The sequence below is a fragment of the Artibeus jamaicensis genome, unplaced genomic scaffold (genome assembly GCF_021234435.1).
Source record: "Artibeus jamaicensis isolate MK-2021 breed Jamaican fruit bat unplaced genomic scaffold, CSHL_Jam_final contig_391, whole genome shotgun sequence".
Lineage (NCBI taxonomy): Eukaryota > Metazoa > Chordata > Mammalia > Chiroptera > Phyllostomidae > Artibeus > Artibeus jamaicensis.
The window spans coordinates 29,745,573-29,767,490 of NW_026521814.1; the positions used below are offsets into that span (position 1 = coordinate 29,745,573).

The 21,918-nt window shown below is 42.9% G+C and overlaps 1 protein-coding gene across 1 annotated transcript in view; it reads right to left on the reverse strand.

Annotated features, from left to right (window-relative positions):
- Positions 1–5,989: 5,989 nt before the first annotated feature.
- RFTN2 (raftlin family member 2) overlaps positions 5,990–21,918 on the reverse strand; it is a 68,314-nt gene continuing 52,385 nt past the window's right edge. The window contains exons 8-9 of the mRNA XM_037167586.2: positions 21,721–21,799; positions 5,990–7,742 (exon numbers count right to left, since the gene is read on the reverse strand). Of these exons, the coding sequence (XP_037023481.2) occupies positions 7,470–7,742; positions 21,721–21,799 (352 nt within the window). The 3' untranslated portion in view covers positions 5,990–7,469. The remainder of the gene's footprint in view (positions 7,743–21,720; positions 21,800–21,918) is intronic.

Below are 21,918 nucleotides of genomic sequence, written 5' to 3' on the forward strand. Positions count from 1 at the left end.
ACCACAGATTTAGTGGTTTAAAACAATATAATTTTGTTCTTAAAGTTCTTGAGATCAGAAGCCCAAAATCAGTGTTACTGGGCTAAAATTAGCTTCCTGGTTCTCTCTGAAGTCCACAGGGGAGAAGAATCCATTCCTTGCCTCCCTTTGCTGCTGGTGGCTGCTGGCATTTTGCCTCATTCCAGTCTACACTTCCACGATCACGTTGCCTTCTCTTGTAGTGATGTCTCTTTCTGTCCTATCTGGGTTTTAAAAGCTTTTCATGGATGACTCTGTTGTGCTATCAGTTTTGGAAACCACTGGGAAACTCGAGATGAGGTAAAAGGTACACTTTTTTCGAACCAGTAAATGGTAATTGTAGCCAGCATCTTCTCAGGGGAAGATAAATCTGGCAAAATCAAGAACATTTCACCTCTAAGGTAAGTTCCTAGTGGACGGAGTGAGTTGGGTGCCTACCGTCTGCTTATCCCAGGGTTTCTGTGGACGATGCAGTGCTGTGCAGCAAACCGGATACAGGGAGTGGCTCCTTGGCCGACCCTCTGTCTAGAGCAAGCTGTGCTGCCAGAATTTGGCTTTTTGAATGTGGGCGCCTATTTGAGACATGTTGAATTCCGCAGTGATGGAGTTCAAAAGCCTTGTTTTATGAGACTAATACTGTTGGTAAGGACCTTTAACCATGGCGTTCAAGATAACCCTTTTGTATTTTGGTTTGAATTGATTAAAGGAAATCAGGTAAATTCTAACAGGTCGGTAATGTTTTGGTTCCTTGCTAAGTGATAATGTTTTGGTTCCTTGCTAATGCTGCCATCGCAGAATTTCCAAGTGCATCCTTAGATTGGTGTGAACAAAAATTTCTATTTAGTTTTTCCTTTTTTAAAGTTTCGTTTATTTTTCAAGAGGGGAAGGGAGGAAGAAGTAGAAACAATGATGTGAGGGAGAAACATCGATTGGTTGGGCCCCATCTGGGGACCGGACACACAACCCAGGCACATGCCCTGACCAGGAATCAAACTCGGGACCGTTCACTTTGCAGGATGATGCCCAACCAACTGAGCACAACGATCAGGGCTGGTGTTTCTTTTCTGAAGAAATGAGTACTAACTGGCCTGATATCTTTAGGGCACTTGGCAGAAAAGTGATTTTGATGCTGTCAGACTTTTGTACCAGCTGTGTTTAGCATATTCTAGACTAAGGAGCGTATTTATCTGTTTGGGGGCGGTACAGGTATTAAATCCAGCCTTTGTATCACCACTCGTGAATTGCTTGGGTTTCCTTTATATGGGGAGCCCAGTTTAAAGAGTTGGCAACCTCTTAGCACAACTAAGAGGCCTCCCTTGTGCTGGTCTTATTTAGCAAATCCTGAGAAGGTGATAAGCAAAACATATTCCAAACTAGAAGAGGGACCCTAGGGAATATTGAGTTAAGCAGCCATTTCTTGTTCTCTTGTTTTACAGATTTAAAAACAAAACAACAAACCAAAGCCACAGTGTTTCAGTGATTGTCCGGATCTCCCACAATTGGTACAGAACTGGGGCCTCAACTCCCTGAAGGAAGTGGAAGTTAGTGTAGAAGAGGTGAAAATAGGGAAAAGTTCGTCTGGTAGGGCCCAGGAAACCAACGTCCTCTCCCATGTAACTGCTCAGTAGTACCAGCACTATAAAGGTACACACACCTTCAGGTAATCTCCACTCTTAAAACACCCAAGTTAACTTGCATGTTGCGATTCTATACGCCCAAAAGTGCTTCTTGGGGCCAGAGTTTAACATCGTAGTCATGTAAGTCTCTGGGAGTAGGTTAGAGTTAGGAGTTGTGTGAAATCTGTTCATCTAATAGAGTATGTGGTATTTCAGTGTGTGGTACACTCAACAGTAGGGATGTTTGGGGACTTCCAAAATCCCTGATTTATTTCCAAGTGTATCTTAATCACCTCTGTGATTTTGGCTGATTATGAACAGTCCCTTGTCCTTCTTACAATTCTTGTAAAAATAGGCCAGCCATCAACTGGCTAAAATCCCATTTACCTTTAGCTTTTATTAGCTATTAATTTACAAGTATGCCCAAAGCTTCACAATGTACCCATTCTTCCCCAGGGCTTCCTATACAACCAAGTACTAACCTGATGGATTTCTCAAGTTGGGCCCAAATGTGCTGCTTTGCGTCAATTGTACATTGGAGTTGTCACTTGGCCCTTCTCTGCTTATGCATCAAGTGATCTACATAAAATATGAGATGCAGTTTATAATAATCTAGATCCAGTTGAGTGAATAAATTAAAAAAATCTTTAGCTATTAATGCAGAGGACATATTTCATGGAGGGTTTCTTTTAAAAGAAGTCTTTCTCCTGGTAAAAATACATTTGCATCTTGTCTAGTTAAGCCAGTGAAGCAATTTAAGGACTGTTTATGATCTTGGAAGTAAATTATAAAATAAACTTTAGATTACAATTATGTGGACAGCACAGCCTTCCGGAAGCTAGAAACAAGATGAATGAGAATAAAGAAAATGTGATATTTGTGACCTTAAAAGGATAGGAATTATGGAAAAGTGCATCTTTAACTATAGATTTTCAATTTCTCCCTAGGTAAATTTGGAATATCTTACAATTTAGAGTTTTAAAATTCTATGAAGTAAAAAAAATCATGTCTAGTTAGAGATAAAGAAGCTATAAGTCTTGGCAATGACCTCCTTAAAATATCCTTGTTGCTTATTCACATTAATACGTTTTTTCTAAGCCATATTCACAACCTGTCCATTAGCAATCAGTGAAGGTTTTTCTTCGGTGCTGAATGTATGTATGTAGTTAAACGTATTAATACAACAAGATTTAAAATAACTGGTGATGGTTTGGGGGAATGAGGAAGAGGGGCTTTTCGAGCACCGCGTGGAGCAGGGGAGATGTAGTATGAAGCTGTGAAAAGGGATTGCTGGTTCTTGGGGAGAGGATTATGGGTGAAATGAATGGGGTTCACTACTTCTGAATAAGATGCCAAATTTTAGAGCAAGGGTAGAGACTAAGTCCTTGTTATTTTAATTACATACCAGTTCCCAGATAACGGGCAGTAACTGTGGGAAGAACCCATCAGCAAAGAATGGAAAGCTCATGTTTAACAGGATAGTATCAAGGTGAATGTGACTATTAATCGGGGTCACGTGACTGAGGCTTTAGCAGAGGCCACAGCTTGCGAAGTAGAAAGTTAAAGTGTGGGAAGAAGGGGCTGCCAGAGTGTGCCTTTCGGCTGTCATGGCCCTTCAAATCCCAGGCATCACGTCCTCTCCACTCTTGGCCTCCATTCATTTGCAAGATTCTAGGACTCCCCAGTACCCTAGAGCTTATTATATACTTACTCGGAAATAAACTCATTATTCAATAGAGTGCAGAAAGGGACCAATGTGGCCTGGAAATGCGATGGTGAGGGGGAGGCCCAGTGGAGGGCAAAAGGCAGGAACAGATCTCTCTCTACAGGTGAAGAATTTCCACCGCGTGAGTTCCCTATTGCCTACTCTCTCCCATTGCCTGTGAAACCCTATACCTACTGATGAGGACCCATCTGCACCCCCTGATCTCAGGCCCTGACACAGCCATCTGCTGCTCTGTACCATCTGAGATCCTCTGCCCTGATCGTCTCAAGATTTTTAAAATATATTTTACTGATGATGCCACTGAGGTTGTCCCATTTCCCCTCTTTATTCCCCTCCACCCTGCACACCCACTCCCACCCGCATTATCCCCCACCTTTAGTTCATGTCCATGGGTCATATATATAAGTTCTTTGGCTTCTACATCTCCTACATTATTCTTAACCACCCCCTGTCTATCTTCTACCTACCATTTATGCTACTTATTCCTTGTACCTTTTCGCCCTCTCTCCCCATCCACTCCCCCACTGATAACCCTCCATGTGATCTCCATTTCTGTGATTCTGATCCTGTTCTAGTTGTTTGCTTAGTTTGTTTCTGTTTTTGTTTTATGTTCGGTTGTTAATAACTGTGAATTTGTTATCATTTTACTGTTCATAGTTTTGATCATCTTTCTTAGATAAGTCACTTTAACATTTCACATAATAAGGACTTGTTGGTGATGAACTCCTTGAATTTGACCTTATCTGAGAAGCACTTTATCTGTCCTTCCATTCTAAATGAAAGCTTTGCTGGATAGAGCAATCTTGGATGTAGGTCCTTGCCTTTCATGACTTGAAATACTTCTTTCCAGCCCCTTCTTGCCTACAAGGTTTCTTTTGAAAAATGAGCTGATAGTCTTATGGGAACTGGTTTGTAGGTAACTGTTTCCTTTTCTCTTGCTGCTTTTAAGATTCTCTCCTCTTTAATCTTGGCTAATGTAATTATGATGTGCCTTGTGTGCTTTCTTGGTGTGTCCCAACTTCTTTGGGACTCTCTGAGTTTCCCGGGCTTCCCGGAAGTCTATTTTCTTAGCCAGATTGGGGAAGTTCTCCTTCATTATGTTTTCAAATAAGTTTTCCATTTCTTGCTCTTCCTCTTCTCCTTCTGGCACCCCCATGATTTGGATGTTGGAATGTCTAAGGTTGTTTTGGAGGTTCCTAAGCCTCTCCTCATTTTTTTGAATTCTTGTTTCTTCATTCTGTTCCAGAGAATGCTTATTTCTTCCTTCTGTTCCAGACTGTTGATTTGAGTCTGTTTCCTCCTCTTCATTGTTGGTTCCCTGTTTATTTTCCTTTGTTTCACTTTCACTGTAGCCTTCACTTCCTTTTTTATTTTGCATCTGTACTCAGTCGTTTCTCTGAGCATCCTGATTACCAGTGTTTTGAACTATGTATCTGATAAGTTGGCTATCTCTTTGTTGCTTAGTTGTATTTTTTTCTGGAGCTTTGATCTGTTCTTTCATTTGGCCTATATTTCTTTGACTCAGTGCACCTGTTCCATTGTAGGGGGTGGAGCCTTAGGTATTCACTAGGGCTGGGCAACCCACTTTGCTGTGTTGTGGCATTGTATGTGGGGGACAGAAGAGGGAACAGTGCTGCTTGCTTGGCTCTCGCCGTTTTCAGTCACTTTCCCTGCTTCCCATAACCGAACTGTGCCCTTTCAGGTGCTTCCTGGTGCTGACTCCTGGGCCTGTGTTTGTTCTAGGACACTCTTGGCCCCTCCAATAGACTTTCCTGTGAGGCTGGGAGTTTCTCTTGCTGCCAGCTCAACCCCACAGGTGTTTTCAGTTAGAGGTTTTGAGGCTTTATTTCCCCGCACTGGGGCCCTGGGTTGCACAGTCTGTCTCGCTCCTGAGTTGTTCCTCCTGGCTTATCTGCGTGCAAGTGTGGAACCACCCTGTCCGCCAGCCGCCACCTTGCTGTGAGTCCTCTGTCTGGCTGCTCATCTCCGCCCCTCCTGCTGGTCCGGGTGAATGCTTCTTCTTTAACTCCTTGCTTTTGGACTTTCATACATTTTGGTTTTCTGGCATTTCTGGTTGTTTTCTGTTTTTCAGTTCGTTATACTTCCTTTGTTTGTGCAAGAAAGTGAAGTGTATCTACTTACATCTCCATCTGGGCCAAAACTTTAGAAAGAGGGGAAAGGAAGGAGAAAGTGAGAGAGAAACATGATGTTCGAGAGAATCAGCAATTTGCCTCTCAAACTTGCAACCTTTTGGTCCGCTGGCCGGCACTCGATTCACTGAGCCACCTCAGCCAGGGCAGACACAAATTTCTATCTGCTTTTACTTCAGATCCCCTCTGTGTACTGACATAATGATATAGAAGTCTCTACCTTTTGTAGACCTTGGCGTTGGGAAAAGCTGTTGGCTTCTTTTTCTGAGTATCTTTTCTGCGTTTCATAATTCATGGCATTTTGTGGGCTACAGAAGTCATACTTGTTTCTACCAAAAATTCACCAACTCTTGAATATGGAACTTAGGTTTATCTACAAAGCAAAAAACATTTCTGCAAATATTGTTAATGGCCATTTCCACAGAATAATTCTGAGCAGAATATTCTTTAAAAAAAATTTTTTTTAAGATTTTACTTATTTATTTTTAGAGAGAAGGGAAGGGAGAAAGAGGGAGAGAAACATCAATATGTGGTTGCCTCTCCTGTGTCTACCACTGGGGACCTGGCCTGCAACCCAGGCATGTGCCCTGACTGGGAATTGAACCGGTGACCCCTTGGTTCACAGGCCAGCACTCCATCCACTGAGCCACACCAGCCAGGGCCTTAAATTTTTTTTGCACCTATAAAGGTAATGCTTCTGCATGGTACAATTGGAATAATATCATGTTAACCTTATCTACAATTCATGGAGATTGGCCTAGTTAGTTATACTATATATTTGATAAAACATAATACATAAAATGTATAAAATATAAACATTTGTGTTAATAAAATGATAGCCCAGTAACAAATGACATTTTATTATTCAGATGATCTTATAATGTCAACACCACTGCTAATAAAATTATATAATATGTTGAATTCATAAATGGCAAAGTCAGTTGTAATTCATTTGAAGGTTCCCACATTTCAACGTAAGACTTTCACAGAACAATGAAAACCCTCTATTTTGTAGAATTTTAATCTTCACCTGGTAAACACAGGGCAAGGCAGAGGCGCCCCTGTAGCAGCGCACGAGAAGCCGAGGTGGGACGGCGGGTCAGTGCTCTCACTCCCCAGGATGGGAGACTTCCACCTCCCTCACGATGCAGCCATCGAAATGAGAGCACAGCTCAAACCTACACAGATGGAACTGGGACTTCAGTTTCCACTAAGTTGATGTTTTCCCTTTTCATACCTTTGCAATATACAATTAATTCTTCCCGTGAACTAAGGTTTTAAATATTGAGACTGGGTCCTTTGAATATAAGGAAAGCTGCTTTGTTCTCCCTACTCTGGCCGATATAAACAACAGAGCTTACAGTCCGTGAGTCAGTACAGGGTTGGTAACACGGTGACCTTTGGAAAGCAAGGACATAACAAAAAGATGTTTTTTCAAAGAATATTTTAACAAATAGGGTTTGTTTTGTTTATACATTCCATGGTTAAAGACAAAATTTGGATTTATTGTTATATTCAGGAAATAGGGATTTCATTATTAGCCCTGCATGTGTGTGTGTGTTTGTGTGTGTGTGAATGAGAGTCAGAGAGAGAGAGAGAGAGACATTATTTTTCAGTTTATGTAAAACTCTAAGTTCCTGAGATCTTTCTAATTAGGTGAAATACTGGTTGAGATACTTAGGGAATTGTAGGAAGTAGATTATCAGTTAATAACCTAATGAAACATCTGTTTAAACAGATGTTTTTATTTGGGAACAGTGTAAACATGATTCTAAATTTACAAATGTGTTGGTTATTCTTCCTTGTCTGGGAGGTTGAGCCAAAGTTTTCCGAGATTAGAAGTCAGCCTGAGCCTGGAAGAATTCAAACTATTCCGTAAATGCAGATACAGTAATACAATCACGTCAGCTGGCAGTTATTTAATCACGTACAGGGCCTTCTGTTGCTTTGCTGCGAGGCTCACATGCACGTGACCTGAGTCACCCCATCTTCCTGGTCAAAGGGTCCGTCCTCGAATTCCCGCAGGGCACTGTCACTGCTGCTGAACCCCGAGAAGCTGCTGCACTGTGCCGGCCTCTTCTCCTTCGGCCAGTGCTCTCCCGGAGGGGACAGCGGGCCCTCCGCAGCTGGGCTTCTGTTCTCTGCAGGTGGGGACGTAGCCGTGTCTAGTCCAATGCTCCTGCTGGTGACCTTGTTCCTGTCTTCGCCTTTTATATTCCGGCTGGCTTTCCTCTGAAACAGAGATTGGCACCAGGAGTTAAAAACATGGGTGCTCTCCTATCCCCCTGACCTTGCACATGCTGTTCTCTGCCTGAAATGCCCTTTTCTGGCTTCTCTTCAAAGTCCTGCCCATCTTAAGGGCTGGCTCAGAGCCCTTCACATTCCCTCCTGCCCCAGGTAAAAAAGCAACCTCCCCCCACCCGCCTTTCACAGCCCTTCCTAGCTTCTTGGCACAGTATTCTCAGCAGTGGCAGGCTGGTTGTGTGCATGTCTGGACCCTCAGTGACATCCCTGAGGACAGAAACCTGTTGAGATCACACTTTGGAGAATAAGGTGGGGTAGAATACATTGAAGATCCCATCTTTCTTCTTGGTGTTAATTGGGATTGAACAACAGAAAGGGGTCACCAGGGGCCACTTCACACCCATTTCACTGAAGAATGGACAGCACAGAAAAGTCACAGATAATTCAGACCTAGTTTAGGCCTAAAGCTTCCTCCTGGGTCAGGCAGACCCCTCCCCTCGTCCTGCTACAAAATGGTCCTGCTGATGGGGTTGGGGACTTAGGGTGGGCTGGGGACGCTCAGCCCCGGGACCAGCCCATCTGCACACTGTCTGAGAAGCTGCAGGTGTTTTTGCTTTGAAATATTTATTGAAGGCTGACAATGTTCTTGGTGCAGTTCAGAGTAAAGAGGAGTCCACGTCTCTGCCCAGGACATGAGAATAAGATGTCTAAGTCAGTAACAGGAAAGGTCAGGGGGAGAACTAGCAGCATGTTCAGACTCCGATGAGATTTCCTTACAAGAGCTTCTATAATACTGAAAACATGACATAGATTAGAATGCAATCATGTACTTTTAGGTACAGAAAATGGAAACGAGTAAATTAAAAAAAGATAAAGATAAAATTTTAGAAGATAAATAAAAGTGATAAACTTAAAAAGCACAGTAATTTCCCACTTTACAAAGAGTTTATTAGTGAGAAAACGGGGATTACCATTCAATACGGTAGCATGGATAAACACAGCTGGGCTCGCCTCCTTGCACAACCACATCAAAATTACAACTAAACTACAGAGTGACCATTGTTGAAAATGACCAGAAATAAAGCTGAATGGAAGTCCCACAGCTATGGAATGAAAGAAGAAACCACATTGTGACTGGTAGGAGGGGTGGAGATGTGTAACGGGCTGGTTCCACACCCATGTGTGGCAGATAAAATTCGTGAGGGATATCTCAGGAGTGAGGTGTTCCAGCCCTTCACCAGGCCCCCCAGCCCAGGGATCTAATGCCAGGAAGGTAAGTCCTCATAACTTCTGGCTGTAAAAACCAGGTTAATTGAGGCTGTGGAAGACAAACTGCTAGAGTCCCAGGCAGTTCCTCTTAAGCGGCCCCCACACAGACTTACTCGAACTCATTCCCTCTGAGCTCCAGCATGGGAGCAGCAGATTAAAAGGCACCAGAGACATTTGGGGAGGAACTGAAGTGTCTGGCATCAGTGTGAAAGCTGGGGGGCACCTTGCTCCCAGACAGAAGTGCTGACAGAGGTCACTGTTCCTTTTCTGAGCCCTCCTCCAACAGAGTGGGCAAGTAGGCGCCACATCTGAGACTCCGTCAACCTGGTTCACTCTGTTTGCCCTTCCCTGGTTATTCCCCAAGGCTCTGCCCCAGCCAACTTTCCGGCCCACCCAAGCTGTTTGCAGTGGCTTTTCCATATGAATGACTTGTCTTGGCTCATGCATGCTTCAGGGTTTCCTAAATTCTCTCAGACAAGCAGCATCTGGCCTCAGCATGCCCTGCACCTATTGCTAAGTGGCCCCAGGCCTGGCTCTAGCAGGAGCTGGCCTTGGTTCAAAGCTTGAACTGGCTTGGGCACCTCCAAGCCCTACAAGTAGCAACTGAGTGCAGATCACTTTACAGTTTATGCTGGGTGGCTTCGGATAGAACACAGGTGGTGGCCGGCCTTGGCCTGCCCCTTCTGGGAGGCCCCAGAGCCTGCACACTCAGGGGGAAGCTGCAGACCATGTCAGAGCACCACTACCCAACCACTGCCACAAGTGACACACTCTAGGGGCAGACTCAGGAGGCACTGGGGCCCTGCTGAAGTAAGTCTTGCTCTGGGGAGTGGGGCCCCGCACAGCTGATCCTCCAGGGTGATCTGTGTTTTGTGTTCGTGGTCCTGGCCAGTTCTTGCAGCTGATCAGCCTGGGTAAATCCCTCCCATTGACCTGCCAACAGCAATCAAAGCTTAACTACAAGAAGAGGGTGTACACATCCGACTCAGTGGGTACACCTGGAGTACTCAGCGTGGGTGACAGGGAGCCTGTGCCACTGGACTCTACAGGACACCTAATACATTAGGCCACACTTCCAAGCCAGGGAGTTGTAGCAGCTCTACCTAGAAACACAGGGAGGATGTCAAAGTGAGGAGATAAAGAAACATGGCCCAAATGAAAGAATAGAACAAAACTGCAGAAAAAGAATTAAACAAAATGGAGACAAGCAATCTACTAGATCCAGAGTTCAAAACACTGGTTATAAGGATGCTCAGTGAACTTAGTGAGAACATCAATAGTATAAAAAAAACATGGAAACCATAAAAAAGAACTGGTCAGAAATGAAGGATACACTGCCTGAAATGAGAACAACTTACAAGGAATCAGCAGTAGAATGAATGAAACCAAGAACCTAATAAACTATTTAGAATATAAGGAAGCAAAAAACACCCAATCAGAACAAGAAAAAACAAAGAATACAAAAAAATGAGGATAGTGTAAGGAGCCTCTGGGACACCTACAAGCATTCCAACATTCACATAATGAGGGTGCTGGTAGGAAAAGAGAGAGAGCAAGAAATGGAAAACCTATTTGAAAACTAATGACAGAAAACTCCCCTAATTTTGTGAAGGAAATACAAGCCCAAGAAGCACAGAGTTCCAAATAAGATGAACCCAAAGAGGCCCACACCAAGATACATCATAATTAAAATGCCAAAGGTTAACAAAGAATCTTAAAAGCAGCAGAGAAAAGCAGTTACCTACAAGGGAGTTCCCATATGACTATCAGCTGATTTCTCAAAAGAAACTTTGCAGGCTGGAAGGGATTGGCAAGAAATATTCAAAGCGATGAAAAGCAAGGACCTACAACAAAGATTACTCTAACCAGCAAAGCTATCCTTCATTTAGAATGGAAGGGCAGTTAAAGAGATTCCCAGGCAAAGAAAAAGGTAAAGGAGTTCATCATGATCACAAAACCAGTATTATATGAAAGATTAGAGGGTCTTCCTGTAGAAGAGGAAAAAGATTAAAAATATGAACAATAAAATGGCAATAAATGCATAACTCAATAATTGAATCTAAAACAAACTAAATGAACAAGCAGAAGAGAAACAGAATCATAGGTACAGAGAATGTTTTGATAGTTGCTAGATGGAAGGGGAGTAGGGGGATGGGTGGGAAAAGGTGAAGGGATTAAGAATACAAATAGTTGTTACAGAACAGTCACGGGGATGTGAAGTGCAGCATGGGGAATATAGTAGCCAAAGAGCACATATGCATGACCCACGGACATGGGCAACAGTGTGGGGATTGCTAGAAGGAGTGACAGGTGCTGCGTGGAGGGGGCAAAGGGGAAAAAATTGGGACAACTGTAATAGCATAACCTAAAATATAATTTGAGTTAAAAAAACAGTTTGGAGCCCTGGCTGGCGTAGCTCAGTGGATTGAGCGTGGGCCTGGATTGAACCAAAGAATCGTGGTTCGATTCTCAGTCAGGGCACATGCCTGGGTTGCAGGCCAGTTCCCAGCAGGGGACACATCAAAGGCAACCATACATTGATGTTTCTCTCCCTCTCTCCTTCCCTTCCCCTCTAAAGATAAATAAATAAAATCTTTATTAAAAAAAAAAACAACCAGTTTGTTTGCCAAAAGTTCATTTATATGTTATTTGGGAACTGGGATTACACTTTACTAAATGTAAGAGTTAAAATTATAAAATCCCATTTTTTTTTCATTATAAAATTCTTAGAAAACAAAAAACATAGAAGTCAGATGCCCAGGCTAGTCTTACAAAAGTTTGCTAACTTATAGGATCATTGAACTGTACTATATAAAATACAAAAGTATTTTCTACTGGTTTTCAAAGCAAATATATAAACCAAACAGCTTTATTAAATATATGAAATATATAAAGCAAATGTATAAAGCAAACAGCTTTATCAAACTGGGCTCCTGTGGAATGTTACCCATTTTATGATGCGGTTGGTACAGGAAGATGTGGCCCTCAGCATGCTGCCTGCAAAGGAGTGTTACTAGAGTCCTTGGGCAAGTTCAAGGGCACGAAATCTAAATGGGTCCTACTTCAAAAAGGGAGCTTCATGGCATGTGTTCATGGTACTGGGACACTGGCCAGTGAGGATCCAGCCTTTGGGCTGCAGGCAGTGCTGATGGGTATTGCCAGACCGGGCCCTTTCTGGAGCCTGGCTGCCGGCTCCCTTCCCCACGCGCATAAAGAATGCATTCACTCTGGGACGACCTCTCAGCGCCCACTGAATGAAAGTGGGAGGACAGAGCGCCTGGGAGCACTTGGCTGCCTGGATCTTCCCTCCCTGGCCCACACCAGGGCCAAAGGTAAATTTTGCAATAAACTCCTATCATTTATCAGCCAACACAGGCCAACTCTTACACGCTGAATGGGAATTTTATTAGCAAAAATTGGGTATTTTCCAAAATAAGATGATATTATTCACTTTTAGATAGGTACTTATTTTAAAATTTTGTTTATTGAATTTATTGGGTTGACATTGATTAATAAAATTTCATAGGTTTCAGGTGTACAATTCTATAATATACATCATCTGTATATGGTATTGTATGTTCACCACCCCAAGTCAAATCTTTTTCCATCAGCATTTACCTGCTTTACCCATTTCTACCTTCCGCCCTGCACCCCGCTTTCTCTGGCCATCACCACACTGTTTGTGTGTGTGTGCATGTGTGTGTATACACATACATATTTATATGTATATATTTTACTTAATCCCTTCACCTTTCTCACGCAGCTCCCAACACCCCTACCCTCCGACAGCTGTCAGCCTATTCTCTGTACCTATGCGCCTGTTCCTATTTTTGTTTATTTTGTTCATAGATAAGTATTAAGTAAACAGCCACCAAATGTAAGTGTCAAATATTAGATGACAAATACCTAACATGGTAACTCTAAAGAAAGGTTTCAGAACATTTTTCTTTTTTACCATATGACTCTTCATAAATACATTTCAGCAATGCTAATGCCTCGCTACTCCACCCTCCTCCACATGAAATAATAGCATTTCCAATGAATCAAATTGCAGTGTTCTTATAACTTGGAGTATAGGAGTCTGAAGCCTGACCATTCCTTGGAGATCATCTACTCTAACTGCTCATTCTACAAAGGTAGAACCCCGGCCCAGAAGAAGATGGGGTTCGTCCAAGGTTAGGGGAAGGCTCAGTGGATTGAGTGCCAGCCTGTAAACTGAAAGGTCACAGGTTCAATTCCCAGTCAAGGCACATGCCTGGGTTGCGGGCCAGGTCCACAGTGGTGCACATGCGAAAGGCAACCACACATTGAAGTTTCTCTCCCTCTCTTTCTCTCTCTCTCTTCCCCTCTCTAAAAATAAATAAATAACAAATCTTTTAAAAAATAAAGAAGTTAAGCCCTGGCTGGTGTAGCTCAGTGGATTGAGCGTGGGCCTCCGAACCAGACAATCGCAGTTTGATTCCCAGTCAGGGCACATGCCTGGGTTGCAGGCCAGTTCCCAGCAGGGGACACATCAAAGGCAACCATACATTGATGTTTCTCTCCCTCTCTCCTGCCCTTCCCCTCTAAAGATAAATAAATAAAATCTTTAAAAAAATAAAGAAGTTAATATATATATATGAAATATTTCTTGGTATTCATGAGATTTTTTAAAATTTAAATTAAAATTTGTTTTGGAAGAGGGGAAGTAGGGAGGAAATAGAGGCAAACATTGATCAGTTGCCTCTCATACGCACCCCGACTGGGGACCGAACCTGCAACCTAAGTATTTTACCTGACTGGGAATAAAACCGGCAACCTTTCAATTTATGGGATGATGCCCAACCATCTGAGCCACACTGGCCAGGGTTTCATATAATTTTATTATAGACACCCTGGAAAAGATCTAATTCAGAACATTTTTCTGGCTGTTGCTTCTTCACTTCTTGGTCTGCATTAGAGAAATAATTCAACTGGTGTGCCCATGAAGTCTTTGCCTCTTGAAATCATTCATTTTGAGATATATTTGAAAGACAAGAAAATTATTTGAATGCAAAACTGCTCTAAAGAACAATATATGTAAAATTGGAGCCATTGAAATCTTCCAGCACCAATTCTCTTCATCTTTCTTTTATTTTTTAAAATATATTTTACTGATTATGCCATTACAGTTGTCCTATTTCCACCCCTTCATTCCCCTCCACCCTGCACACCCCTCCCCCACCATTCCCCCCTTTAGTTTATGACCATGTGTGTCAAGTTCTTTAGATTCTATATTTCCCATACTATTCTTGCCCTCCCCCATCTATTTTCTACCTACCGTCTATGCTACTTATTCTCTGTACCTTCTCCCCCCTTCTCCTCCTCCCATTCCCCTGTTGCTAACCCTCCATGTGATCTTCATTTCTGTGGTTCACTCCTGATCTAGCTGTCCTCTCAGTTTGCTTTTGTTTTAGGTGTGGTTGTTAATAACTGTGAGTTTGCTGTCCTTTCACTGTTCATCTTTTTTATCTTCTTTTTCTTAGATAAGTCCCTTTAACATTTCATATAATAAGGGCTTGGTGAGGATGAACTCCTTGAATTTGATCTTATCTGAGAAGCACTTTATCTGTCCTTCCATTCTAAATGAAAGCTTTGCTCGATAGAGCAATCTTGGCTGTAGGTCTTTGGGTTTCATGACTTGGAATACTTCTTTCCAGCCCCTTCTTGCCTGTAAGGTCTCTTTTGAGAAATCAGCTGACTGACAGTCTGATGGGAGCTCCTTTGTAGGTGACTGTCCCCTTATCTCTTGCTGCTTCTAGGATTCTCTCCTTCATTTTAATCTTGGCTAATGTAATGATGATGTGCCTTGGTGTGTTCCTTCTTGGGTCCAACTTCTTTGGGACTCTCTGAGCTTCCTGGATTTCCTGGAAGTCTATTTCCTTTGCCAGATTGGGGAAATTCTCCTTTATTATTTGTTCAATTAAGTGTTCCACTTGTGGCTGTTCCTCTTCCCCTTCTGGTACCCCTATAATTTGGATGTTGGAGCATTTAAAGATGTCCTGGAGGTTCCAAAGCTTCTCCTCATTTTTTTGAATTCTTGTTTCTTCATACTTTTCTGTTTGGTCATTTTTTTCTTCCTTCTGTCCCACTCCCTTAATTTGAGCCCAGTTTCCTTTCCATCACTACTGCTTTCCTGTGCATTGCCCTTCATTTCAATTAGTTTAGCCTTCATATGTTCCTCTAATTTGTGACTAAAATCAACCAGTTCTGTGAGCATCCTGATCACCAGTGTTTTGAACTATGTATCTGATAGGGTGACTAGTTCTTGGTCACTTAGAGTTATTGGCTCTGGGGCTTTGAGTTCTTCTTGAGCCATAATGTTTCGGTCTGTTTGTGCCTGTTATGTATGAGGAGCGGAGCCTTAGATGTTCACCAGTGCGGGGCCACCCAGGTCGCTGAGTTGTGATGCTGTATGTGGTGGTGGGGTCAAAGGGGGGCAATGGCAGTCCCCTCTGCTGCTTCCTGCTGCTGGGGCCTGTGTGGTCCAACTCACTGCTTGCTCCTTCACCTGGTATATCTGCACCAATGTGTGACCTCGGTCATCCTGCTGCCTTGCGTCCTCACTGGGTCTGCCCGTTGCAACCCCACACCTGGGATCCGCCAACCTCTGCTCACACCTGGGTTGGTCCAGCCCAGTGTTCCTGCGCCACCCCGGCTCCACCAGCCGCTGGCTCCGCCCTTCTTACTGGTCTGGCTGAATGGTTCGTTGTTCAGTATAGTTCAATTTTCTGTGTTTTGGTTGCGTTTTTGTTACTAAAACTTTGTTGTCTTTAAACTTGGTTGTGCAAGGAGGCACAGTGTTTCCACCTACGCCTCCATCTTGGCCGGAAGTCCGTCTTTCTTTTAGTAACAGCGGTCCTCCCCACCCCCAATGCCCCGTCGGTTTTAGCAGGGCATGTGGTATTTCACTGTGGTACCTGCTTATGGGTGCCCAGATTACATTTCCCAGCCTCCTTAACAGATGCCTGTGGCAACATAAATAAGTTGAGACCAAGGGGCTGTGAGCAGAGCTATGCCTGTGACTTGGGGATCAGAGCTGCAGAAGCATGCCTGCAAGTCCTTATGACTGCTTGCTGGCTAGATGTGGTGATGGTGTGGCAGCAGCTCTGGTCCAGAGGGAGAAGCCAAATGTCCAGGGGGGCGGAGCCGACCAGTCACGCAGAGCCACGCTCTGCTTTCCTGTGCCTGCCCATCTGTAGACCGTTCCAGGACAGAGACCGTCGGTTGTAGTGAAATCATTCTCTGTGGGCCTTTTCGGCATTGCACCGTGATGGCAATTAGTCACAAATTGATAACTAGTAGGAAAAAGTTGTTGGTGACTAATGCTTTTCAGATTACTTTTCCCGACTTTCCAAAAATAAAAAATTTCAGGTTTAAAGGATAGTAAAAATGAATGCTCATATACTTACTACTTAATTCAACACTTGTTAATATTTTGCCATATTTGCTTTACATACATGTAAAGGTGCATTTTTTAACTTCAGAAAACATTAATACATTACATTCCTATATACTAGCTGAAGGTAACTTTTAGCTGGAGGGTTGTTAGGAATTCTGGATTTTTCTCCAGTTTCTTCTCAGAGTTTAGGTGTTTAATCATTTAATATAGAAACACCTTCCTATGGAAACAATAGCAACATTTCATCTGAATCCTTCAGATCCTGTGGTGGGCGCTGGTGCGCACCCTCTGCAGACGAGGACACGGCCGTTTGGAGACTGCGGAGGACGCAGCGTGCAGGTGTGCACGCTCACGGGAAACCCTACTCCAAGTTCCCGGGAACTAAATACTTCTAAATGACCTTTTGGTTCGGAGGGAAATAGGCTAGAGAATTGAACTGAAGTGGAGATGTTTTAGGTACTAAAAAATATGATGAATTTTACTTTAATCTTCAAAAGGAATAAAGTTAACCCAGGAGATCTTGAAAGAAAAACTGTGAACGTTTAAGAGCTGGAGGTAAAATCCTGATCTGTCTTACCCTACTCAGCATGGCTCACTTCCTTGAATCCGTTTAGAGGCTGCTCCCCCAAATAAAGAAAAATGAAAACAGACAACAGAAAGCACGGCAACAAGAACCTCACTTTACTACACTACACAGCCTTGTGCGCAGGGCAGAAAGGTCGACAAGCTCATCACACTTCCTAAGAAGCCCATCACTCAAGGACAGTCTTTTCTGAGGAACAAAGACAGAAACCGTAGTCTGTATGACTCCTAAGGCAAACAACTTTTTACATTTAACTGTTAAATCATCATATGTAAAATGCGTGTTTCAATGCATTTTAGCACCTGTGGACAGATTTGAGTGACCACAAGCAGGACACGGAACAATTCCATTATTCCCCCAAACTTCCCCAAACACCCAATTCCTGGCAAGCACTAATCTGTTCTCCACACGATAGCTCTGTCGTTTTGAGAATGTCATGTAAATGGGATGGTGCGGTCTGTAACCTTTCAGTGCTGGCTTCTTTTGATCAGGAAGGATGGATGCCTTAGTCCGAGGTACCGTGTGCATCCCTCCTTCCTCCGAGTAGTGCTGTGCTGTGTGAGTGTAGTGCGGTCGTTTGTTCTCCTTTGGGAGACATTTGGATTGTTCCCAGTTCTTGGAGGCTATGAATGGTACTGCTATGGACATTTTTATGTGCAGGTTTTGTGTGAACACAAGTTTTTATTTTTCTAGCGCTCAGCAGTGGGAGGGCTGGGTCGTATGGTAAGTGTATGTTTAATTTTGGAAGAAGCCGCCGAACTGTTTTCCACAGTGGCTGTCCCATTACGCGTTCCCAGCAGCAGTGCACGGGGGGCCCAGCTGGTCTTCAGCCTTGCCGATTCTTGACATTGTCAGTACTTTTTATTATAGTCATTCTAATAGGCGTTTGGTGGTATCTCATCATGGTTTTCATTTGCCTTTCCCTTGAGGCTAATGACTCGTGTGTCTTTTTATGTGCTTGTTTCTCACCCACATAACCTCACCAAAGAGGCATCCAAGTCTTTAAGTATTTGTAACTGGGTTGTTTGCTTTCTTATTGTTGACTTTTGAGAGTACTTGATACGGTCTGAATACAAGTTCTTTGTCAAACGTGTGATTTACAAATCTTTTTTCTTCAGGCTGTAGCCCGTCTTTTCATTTTCTTTTGTTATTAGCAGAGCAAAGTTGCTAATTTTGATAAAATCTAATTTATCATTTTTCTTATACATTATACTTTTGGTGTTATGTGTTAGGAACTCTTTCCTAGCCCCACTGCATGAAGAATTTTCTCCTATTATTTTCTAAAAGCTTTTAGTTTTACTAAAACAAACTTTTTCAATAGTTGGAAGAAAAATGAGGCATAAATGGGAGTATAAATATTTTGGATTGGCATTTTCCATGTTTCAAGCTTCTAAGGTACCTAGAATATTGCATATAACATCTGTGAAATACAAAACAAATTTCAAAAGGAAAGGTATTGATAACTTTAGAAGAAAAAAATTCCAACAGTATACTTCATTATGAAGTTCTCAGTTTCATATTTCTCAATTCTCAATTTCATCCCCAACAGGGGCATGAAATGGGTTTAACGTGAGGGTACGGTTCTATGTTGAGTGCAACTGAATATGGAAAGCCTTATACATCTTGACATTAGTCTCAGTAGAAGAAAGAAATTTCTTCTCAAGTGTCCAACTCTAAGATCAGTTTCTACCAGCCCATGAAATTTATCATTTTAATGAGAACTCACCGACAATCCCAGGGAAACAGTTGTAATGTATCAAATTTTTACCAACTGGTTTTATAACCATACACTTCAAAAAATTCTTCGAAAAAACTTTGCAAATTAAGCAATTCCCTCATCAACCTCTCCCAAACAACAACTGATTTCAAGACACGATCAAAGAACTGTGCCATGTGGACATAAAACCACATGAATTTTTTTCAAGGCTTATCATAAATATAACTGTCACAAAACACATATGAGATAGCTAAATCAGCTCTGTGGGATATTAATAGTCTACGTTTCCAATCATACCACTACCTTCTTGAGGTCAGATAACAAATTGTTTTCACTAGAGAAAATGAAAAGAGTTTACAAGTTAGTTTTCTGTTATAGCTGTTAGTTACTTCAGCTGAAGACAGAACCACCTACATGTTCTGCCTAAAATAATCTCAATATCCTGATATTTCTTCCTATGAAAATGAAACCCTGTCAAAGGAAGAAATAGAAACTCTACTTAGAAGCAGAATTCTAAGCTATAAATATTCCTGGGCTTCTCATTGATACAAGCTGTTATATATAAATGAGCCAGTATATTATATTTATATTACAGTGAATGCAAATATAAAGATTACCTAAAGAAAAGCTACCACTAGACTCCTAACTAGTATTTAAAGTTAAACAAAAAGGGCCTTAATATTTTCAGGGAATCAGAGAACTAAGTAGGAGAGACTGTGGGGAAGCTGAATTTTGGTTCTTGTCACCCTCACATGCACCAGCTCCATGACCTTCAGTCAGCGAATCTCAAGAGGCTGTCGATTCTGCTGCTCTTTCCTCAGAGACGATGACTACTTGTAGAGGACTTTTTTGTTTTTAGAGAAAAGGCTGTAGCGCGGTGCAAAGGTGCTCTGGGTGAGGGAAGAAGAATGAAAACTTCCTCTAGCCATTCTCTGCATATACCTGCCTTTGGTTCTTTTTGACCGAGTATTTCCTAATGACCTTATGAACTTGAGCCATCTTCACTGGAAGTGGTGTGTGTGTGTGTGTGTGCGCCTGTGCACGCACATGTGCTCACCCATGGGCTCCCAGGCGGCCTTTCTAATGTCCGTGGACCTGGTGGCTCTGCTTTCCTGCTGCAGGAAGGTGCCTTTCTATTCACCCTTCTGCCTCTCCACCTGCTTGACTGTGAAGCCAGCTGGATGCTTTCATTCATTTTTTAAATGCAAAGATTCTTTTTCAAATAAATGTGAGACATCTGAGTATGGCGGTATTATATATAGGGTGGGGCAAAAGTAGGTTTCCAGTTGTGAGTGTGCAAAGCACAGAGTTTATTCTTGTGTTATCGATTAATCATTACATTATTTTTTATACAAAATCTACCACTTTTAGCTCTATGCTGTATACTGTTAGTCTAGCTTTGCTAGTTTACAACCTTTAATGTTTTTTAAAACAATATTTTTTAATATTGTGGACAAAAAAGGGGCTGCACAGTAAACCTGACAGGCTCAGGGGAGGCCTGCGAGGCGGCCTTAGAAACTCAGAGACTGAAGCAACCACACAGGATTGTTTAAAGTGAAAACTTCTTCATTAAAAGCAGGTCAGAGTGGGTAGTCACATATAGGCCCATAACGAACGTCAGTCTTTACCTTAACTGAGCCTGTCTATTGTCTTTTTGTGTCTAAAATAGCACACCTTTGGAATGTCTGAGTAATCCCCCTTCCCCTGCAGACCTTTCAGGGCACAGTCTCCCACCAGAGCACAAGACCACTGAACCCCTCATGGTTATCTTCACACGCCGCCTCTGTGTGCTGTGAATGCCCATTGGTAACTACCCCATACCTGCCAATGTAAAGGAAGTACGTGCCCCTCCATTCCACCCTTTGTCCAGCCTCAGAGATTCCCCGCTCTGCTTTCCTGCACCTCCCTGACCTGCCTCCGCCGAATGACACGCAACCCCCCTCAGGCCTCCTCCTTTGACTGCAACATATAAAATAAGCTGCAAATTTTCCATTCTCTGGAGCATTTCCTCAATCTGTTGAGATTTTGCTTCCCAGCAACTGTCATCAGTTTGGCTTAGATAAACTTGTAAAAAGTCTGTACAGGTTTGGACGCCTGTTACATTGACAACGTACAGAAAAGGAAACTATACAGAGCTAAAAATGGATGAACTTGAGGAGACAACATGAAAGCACTGACAGAGGTCACGACAGACAAGATCGCACAGATCGGTTGCAGGATTCGGCACATTCACTCGCAAAACTGAGAACCGTAAGGAGGAAAAACGTCCTCTACTTTCTTAGGTTCAGTGACTACGGATTTAAGTGGCACAGGGCAGGTTAACAGAAGAAAAGGCTTATTTTGGATGTGCATGGGGGCTTCACAGAGAGGAGGTGAAAACCCAGAGATAGCACCCCGGGGGCTTACACGCCTCTTTAACAAAGGGCGATGTGCTGTAGAGGAGCGACCAGACAACGCAGAAGGGGTTCGGGCTGCTCGGGGAAGAAAACGTGGGCAGGCAAGGGCACGGGGAGACCAGGGAGGAGGGTGGTTATTTCAGCAGGCCTGTGCGTCAGTGCTGTCCCCAGTGACAGTCGCCTCTGCTGGCCGACTTCTCTTCCTGCTACAGGACCAGGAGCTGACTTTACAAATGGAAGTCGATGTCACTTTATACAAAGAAATTCCTGCCCCGCTTTTTCTCAGAAAGGCGGAGGGCGGAGTGCTCCTCCGTGTCTGCTGTTTCCTAATTGCCTTCCGCTCAGAATAACCCTTCTGCCCAAGGGGCATGTTCTGAGCTGGCGGGTGCTGGTCCCCTTCGGAACTGGCTCCTGTTGCCTGGCCGCCTGCGCACTTCCCTTGTTCTATGTCGGTTCAGAAGACTATTTCCATATCAAAACCACACTTCCCATCTGTGTTCGCCATTTAGAATTAGAACGAGAGTTCCAGGATTAAATGCTTCAATATAACACTCAGTTCATAAAGTATCAGCCTTACTCACTTCTGGTGTTTGAGCCGCTGAATTCCATATAACTGGTCTCTGAAGAAACACAACCTGCTTTGTAGCCAAATTCCCTTCACTGCAAAAGAAAACAACAGCATTAGTATTTGCGAATACTAATTTCTATGTTTAACATGTGGCTAGAATGTCCCTTTGTAAAATAACCTCCCAATCCAAAAATAATTCAGAAATAATTTT